Here is a 7,227-nt window from a genome sequence, read left to right as displayed (position 1 = left end):
ACATCTGATGTGTATAAGAGACAGGGTTTCCTCAGGCCTAGCGGCATCGTTACTCCAGATTCCAGCTGTAATGTAACTATATGTAAAAGTTGTGTGTGTGTTATGAATATGGTTGTTGTTATATTGTATAGCGCTCATGAGTGGTGGTTATGTTAAATAAAGGGTATAATTGTTGTATGATTACCGTATATTTGACTCTGTGTTTTTATTACGAGCTAGTGTGAGAGGCTAATCGTAACAATATATAAATATATATATATATATATATATATATATATATTTTATATATATATATATACATATATACACCATACATAATAGGCCTATATGTTAGTTCAAATAATATCAGCTGTTTAGAACACAATCAAGTATATTTTAATACAGCGATTCTACAATGCAAATAAACTACAGTACAGTATACGCACACCGACATTAAAGATAAACATACGTAAATTAACAAGTTGATTACTTTATATAATTTTTGTAGGCAATATTGCGATGTAAATAGAATCTATTCCAATACTGTTTTAAAATTTCTTACTAAAGAAGTTGTACCATGCAAAATACCTAACAAAAATATAAAAATATTTTTTTTTAATTAACTTGCTCATTTTGAAGCAAAATTATCAACTTGAACACTGTATTAAAAAAATGTTTAAACATAATTTTACAGCAAAAAGTGGTAGAATCACTTCCAGTAACTGGGAGTGTTTTTATTATTTTTATCATTATCCAGTATAATAAAGTATTTAGAATTGAGATTAATGAAAAGAATGCTTGATAAATTGTTTAACGAAAAATGTCCATTTGCTTCTGTCACGACTAACACTAATGCACGTCACACACCAATTATTATTATATTATTAATGCTACTGCAACACTCTTGCTTATAAGTATAAATATATTCATTTATCTTGTTAACAACTTTATATTATCTTTAAATAATTGAACACTGTATATAATCATAGTATATGGTACATGAGTTTACTATTAATAGTTATTTTCAGTCAAGAAACATACACAATTTGAACCCACGACTGATGAAAGACAATAAACTTTATTACATAAAATCATTTAACCACACTATATCATGGCTGCACCACTATACTGGATATATCATACAGTATGATGGATTTTTTTTGCAATAATATCACTTGAATAAAAGTATTCTTTCTTGACCTACGCGGATTAAGATATGCTTGGAAGAACTGCTGACTTTCTGCATTGCGATATGTCCTCCAGCCACGATACACTGCCAAGCTTCGTTCGGACGGGTTGACCTGACATTTACACCAAATTTTCTCATGTACTTTGCAATATCGTTTCTTGTACACCCGCCTCCTTTGCTTAGACACTCATTCAACAGATTTAAAGCTATCTCACGAGTTGCCTCGTCAACGTTGCTACTGATGATTTCTGGACGGAAAATGGTGCCGTCTGGAAAACATTTTTCATCGGCTGATGGAACTTTACTTAGAACTAACGTGTGGCCATCCACTTGTGCTTCGAATGTGTATTCATGGTCAAATCCATGGGATAGCTCAGGTTCGCTTCTTGCTATGAAACAGTTCCAGCTCTTCCCGTATTCCTTATTCATTTTACTAACTATGACAGTTGACCTTTCTCCTTCAAGATGATTTTCGAAGACGTCTCGAATGACACTACGACTGCGTAAAAGCATGTCTGGTGGCATAGAAGACTTCTCACCTCTGATATCACCAGACGGCCTCCCTGTAAATGTTAAACATAACGCTGGGGTTAATTAAAGCAGCACTTTCAAGCTGAAACTAACGTGATAGGAGACCAAAGATTCTCAGATAGTACTGGATACTAAAAATTGCATTTTGCTGATACATCCAGTCCTTGATTCAAAACGAACTTGCAGATTCATAATTTAATTGGATAGCTACTGGAAAAAAGGACACAAACGACATACTTACCCCTTAAATTTCGATATGCTCGGACGAGATCATCAAAAGAACGTTGAAATAATCTCTCAAAATGATCAGGTTGATTTGACAATGGCAAAGCTTCCGCGTCTTCTAAATCTTGTGTTCCTCCTGGTAGTAGATGTTTTAGATAAGGTAACTTTTGTTGCATATTGTCTCTGTGGACTTGCTGGAAGTCATCTGTGATTTTCTTTCTGGTGGTGTAAGTTGCTTCAAGTTCCTCAAGTTTTGGGTTGAGTTGACCTAGATGTTTTTTCTCAATATCTGCCGCCTCTTTTTTAATATACTCTACTCGTTTTTCAAATTCTTCAGTTGCTCGCTTGATAAAGCTTTCCAAACTGTCATCTTTTTGTTGTTTTATTGTTAGCTTGTAACTTTTAATCTCATCGATTTTGTTTTTGTATTTAGAATTTTCTTTAAGATAGTTCTTGAAAAGTGTGTCGACTTCCGCATTGGCTGTGTTAAGGCTACAAGTGTCGTGACCTGAGTGCCCCTTACATTGACAGCATATGAGTTCATTGCAGTGAGTGCACCACACGTCTAAGTTCCTTCGATGGGTACTACAACTTCTGCCGAATGTGGCATCAATTCGATCAGCTTTTGCTAAACAATCTTTTGCTTGTTCAGCTACAAAAAATGATGGCAGTTTCTCCAGACCATGGGATGGCACGTTGGTTTTCTTTCTGCATAAGGCACACTCTACACGTCGTCGATCATTCTGTGTAGCGAAATAGCCTTCCACGCATTTTAAGCAGAACGCATGTCCACATCCAAGTTGTTTAGGTTGTTCCATCTCACAAAAGCATATCGAACACTGAAGGATACCTTCAGCAAATCCCCTAAGCGGGTCCGTTTGCTTTTCACCTGCCATTTAATACTTACAGTTACAGTCGTGGAAGTGAACCTACAGAAAAGTCAGGGCAGTACAAAGATATCGTCAGCCGTCTGGTAACACAACGTTCGGTAGATTCCATTCAGTCGAGGGTAAACAAGGAAATATCTCGATAATACATTCTAAAGTAACACATGTTAACACGCCTACTTTTTACAAGTAGCACTCCCTGAATATGCAATTGAATCTTCCCACGGGAATTCCCAGTTATTTTTGCAATACCTGTACAGTGTAGTATTCTTAAAACCGGACTATGGACTCTGCCTACATACTGTATTGTTTATCATGCAAAATATAGTGTTTACCTGATTTGATAAGAAAACATTGAATATTATACCGCGGCCCAACTAAATATTGTCATAATGAAAGCAAGGGCCGCTAGCCAGCGAGCCGTCTGGCCGTATTTTGGACGGCCAGCAATTATTTATGACGGCCACATTTTTACCGTAACGGCTTGGCCTATTCAGATCGGCCTAGCCTGTACTGCAGTTGGTCCTGGTCTACCTTTAGAAACTTCTTTTTATACCTTCTTCGAATCTATCGAATGTTGCATTAAGAAAGCAAAATCAGATTTACGTTCGATAAAACAATACATATTGATTGAATTTACGTTGTACCCAAAAAAGTAGGTGCAAATTTAACGTACAACACGCGATATCGTGTTAAAAACATATTTATAGGCAATACGCATACACGTGTCTGCTCCGTGGATCAGCAAAACTATGGAACGCAAAAAGGACAAACCAGAAGTGGCGCAGAGCAAAAGTCAAGTGTCGCAGTGAAACTCTGTACTGCAACTCAGAGCCGTAGATAGAGAGAGTTTGGCCAACTCTGTTTCACGGGATTCGATACACGCGTTGGGTCGTTTGGTAACGACATGGCGTCCATGCGCCAAGTTGGCCAAACTCTCTCTATCTACGGCTCTGCTGCAACTCAAATGCGTGCGCCGCCACTTGACTTTTGCACTGCCACTTGTACGTTGTAGGCCTATTTTGGTGATACCACGCCAAAAGGACAAACTACAAGTTGCAGTGCAAAGTCAAGTGCGTGCAAAAGTCAAGTGGCGGGAGAAAATCGTTAGCAAATGCACTACAAATGCAATTCATTTATCTAATAATGCCACAGTTTACCACTTTTAACCACAACTCTTAACAATTAATGCTGAAATAAAATAGTTGAAAATATTGTAAAAAATAATTTCAATCATTTCTTCGATTTTAAATCAATGACTTATTTTTTAAAAAGAGTCAAAATTCAAAATCATTTCATTCATCAAATACTAGAAATTAATACTTTTTAATAGCAAAGTAGAAAAAGTGCCTTCATGATTTTAATATTTTTTGTATGTTACTATTTACCTTAAATTTTATAACTTTCAATTATCAAATCATACGTTTCAAATGCCTTTTTTTATGTCTGATTTTTATTTTTTTATCTTGGGCTGTTAATTACTAGACCTACGTTTTAATTTATGGGAAGCAAATTTCCAATTGTAGATGATGGTTGAAGAATTGAGTACTAATTAATTGCATGTGTAAACGGTGGTTTCAAAAGGAGGTAAAGCATACCAGGAAGTGGGATTCCCAGAATAGCATTCAATGGTGTTGAGGGTGTGTATTTAATTATTGGCCGTATTCGACTAGTCGTTCTTCGTCAAACCACGCCCACCTGTGCAGAGAGGTAGAATCCTACTTAACGAAGACGAACAGTCGAATAGAAAACTGGTAAATACTCGACAAAAAATGGCTGCATAGTTACCGCGATACACGGTTGATGTCCCCGACGAGAAAAAAGTGGGCGTGGTCGAGTGTTGCTAAAAACCTTTCGAAAGTAAATTTTAGAGTCTATCAATATGTAAAAAAAATACATTGGTATGGGGCAAGGGAGGGCCGCCTAGTGCCCCAGGAAGGTTCAGATTCTCCACTTTTAAATTTTGAAAAAAGGGGTTAATCTGCCACTGAAATACTCATCATTTTCAAATTATTCTGGTAATCATGCCTGCTTATATTTCTTGCAAAATAACATCCATAAAAAATGATTTATTATCTACTGATTAGCTTGTGACGAACCATGAAAAACAAATAAATAAACTTAAAACAGTCACTAATTTAGTCTCTTTTTCATGTACAGTACCTTTAAGTATTGAAATACACGCCATCGTGTTGGGATTCAATATTTCGACATTAATTATGTCATCATCATCATTCCTGATGATGACATAATTAATGTCGAAATATTGAATCCCAACACGATGGCGTGTATTTCAATACTTGGAGTATGTATTATACTTTCTTATCTGAGTACCTTTAAAATCAATCAATCTTTTTGAATTTCACATTTTGCGCAAGTGGTATTGCGATTACGCTATTGTGCGTGAAAATATACCGTCCAATTTACGATCAAACATGTCTAGGGAGATATGAAGTACACAAAACAGTAGTTAGAATTTTTATTTCACAAACATAAAGGGGATTTACTTAATTTACCATTATCAGTGGCGGATCCAGGAAACCGAAATAGAGGGGGGTGGGGGACAGGACAGGGAGGAACTTTCGCAGTTTTGGAAACCAGACCACCTCAGCTCCAATATGGTTAGGGCTGCGGCCAGAAAATGTATGATTATGACACGTACCTCTGATGGCCGGAAATGGCACTCTCAGAGCTAAATTGTAATTATAATTTTCCTTTTCTCCGCCATTTAAAAAAAAAAAATTGAAACATTTAGAGGGCCCGGGTCGGCCCCACTTGAATCCGCCACTGATTATTATGATGTCATTTGCGAAATATTTGAAATTAGGAAAACAGGAATCTCTGTATGCAGATAATATTAAACACTAGTTATACGGGTCATAATGTACAAACCGAATAAATCGTTTATAGTAGAAATTGTGTACATTTGAGTTTGTTAAAATGTTGGCCTAATAGGTTTACACGCTTCCTATTTTAACAACGTACAGTACATTGTTTTCACAATAAATTTAGCCTCTAATTGCGCCCATAAAATCGATAGAGTGGTTTCTGAGATGGTTACGAAATGTACAAAAAACTGCGTTTTTACTCTGTTTTGGTCTGGAAATACGCGCACCGACCGCACTTAAAAAAAAAGCACAAGTGAACAGACAAAATTCATGACAGCATCCGTAAATTGTTGTTCTTTCTACTCGCTTTGAAAAGTGGTGTTTTAATTGTAGAAGATTGCTGAAAAGTGGGGAGACAATTGATATGATTTCCCCCTTCTTGAAAAGGGGAAGGGGACGTGTCCCCCTGTCCCCACCGATCGACGCCCATGCTAGTAGTAGGCCTACTTTCTAAATACAGTTTGATTATCAGAGGGCCATTTTTTTCTCCCCAACAGGGGGCCAACTCTCCCCGACGGGGCCCTCGGATACTTATTGAATGTAAATTAGTTAGTTATGTTATTTTTTATACGTTACATAATAAACGAAGTCTGCTCTGCACGTTACTGGTTGCCCTTAGAGCGTTCCATACAATTTGTTTTTAGTGAGGGCGACAAACTTATATATACGCTCGAGCTGGCATATCGAACTGAAAACGTCAACAATCCACGTTGCAGCCTGCCAAGATCCGTTAGCGTCAGCCAAACAAAATGAATCGGAATGGAGGCGGTATGTTTATTTTTATATAATATGTAGCCTAGGCATAGTCTTTAAACTGTCCTGCCTACTGGATGAATAAATTGAAAGGATGTGGGCTTAGGTGGGCATACTATTAGTAATACGCCTAGCTAGGCGGCCTCCTACAGTATGTACTACTACGACGGGCCTGGGGCTCCTTCCTCCTAGGCTAGGCCTAGGCCTAGGGCCTACTCCTTCCTACCTCGCATCCCTGGCATGGTTATTTTAGCCTGGACCTACAGTACATTAGGCCTAGGTAGGTTATAGGCCTAGATCTATTGGAAGATGAAGACCCTTGCTCTAAACAGGGATCTCCTTGCTCAAAGATGTCAAAGTAATGCTGCATAAAAACATTTGTTGCACCACACACAGGCAAAAAAAAAAAAAAACAAACTAGGCCTAGTATTAGTCTAGTAGTAGTAGATGACAACTTTCTGCTGTAGCTTTGAAACCTAGCCTAGTACTGTAATAACCAACTGGAAGATTTTTCCCATGCCAACCTGGGCATTTTTAGTTTTTATACAAAAATGATAGCCTGTGTTAGCAATGGAGATGCCATTGGAGGGGGGGTTAGGGGTAGAGGGCTTAAGCCCCACAGAAAAAGTGAAGCCTCCCCCCCCCCACTGGCCGAGCTCGTTATCAAATAGGCCTACACCAAGCCAAAACATGTTTTCACAGTCATAGTGTGCCATTTCTGGACATCCAGAGGTCCCTATTTTTCAAAAAATCTTATTTGAGAGCTGGGGGGGTG

At 37.7% G+C, this 7,227-nt stretch overlaps 2 protein-coding genes across 2 annotated transcripts in view; one reads left to right on the top strand and one right to left on the bottom strand.

The window, feature by feature from the left end:
• Positions 1 to 352: 352 nt before the first annotated feature.
• LOC117124737 (tripartite motif-containing protein 59-like) lies at positions 353 to 3,535 on the bottom strand. The gene is made up of 3 exons (XM_033271055.1): positions 3,147 to 3,535; positions 1,941 to 2,853; positions 353 to 1,731 (listed from the first exon to the last, which is right to left on the bottom strand). The coding sequence occupies exons 2-3, from the start codon at positions 2,818 to 2,820 to the stop codon at positions 1,151 to 1,153; spliced, it is 1,461 nt and encodes a 486-aa protein (XP_033126946.1). The 5' UTR covers positions 2,821 to 2,853; positions 3,147 to 3,535; the 3' UTR covers positions 353 to 1,150.
• Positions 3,536 to 6,335: 2,800 nt separating this feature from the next.
• The window catches only part of LOC117124736 (BET1-like protein), a 3,200-nt gene continuing 2,308 nt past the window's right edge, over positions 6,336 to 7,227 (top strand). The window contains exon 1 of the mRNA XM_033271054.1: positions 6,336 to 6,467. Coding sequence (XP_033126945.1) covers positions 6,449 to 6,467 — 19 coding nt within the window. The 5' untranslated portion in view covers positions 6,336 to 6,448. The remainder of the gene's footprint in view (positions 6,468 to 7,227) is intronic.

Source organism: Anneissia japonica, unplaced genomic scaffold, assembly GCF_011630105.1.
Source record: "Anneissia japonica isolate Jap-2015-1 unplaced genomic scaffold, ASM1163010v1 scaffold15590_len24771_cov137, whole genome shotgun sequence".
NCBI classification, from domain to species: domain Eukaryota; kingdom Metazoa; phylum Echinodermata; class Crinoidea; order Comatulida; family Comatulidae; genus Anneissia; species Anneissia japonica.
This window is presented reverse-complemented; position numbering and strand designations above follow the sequence as displayed.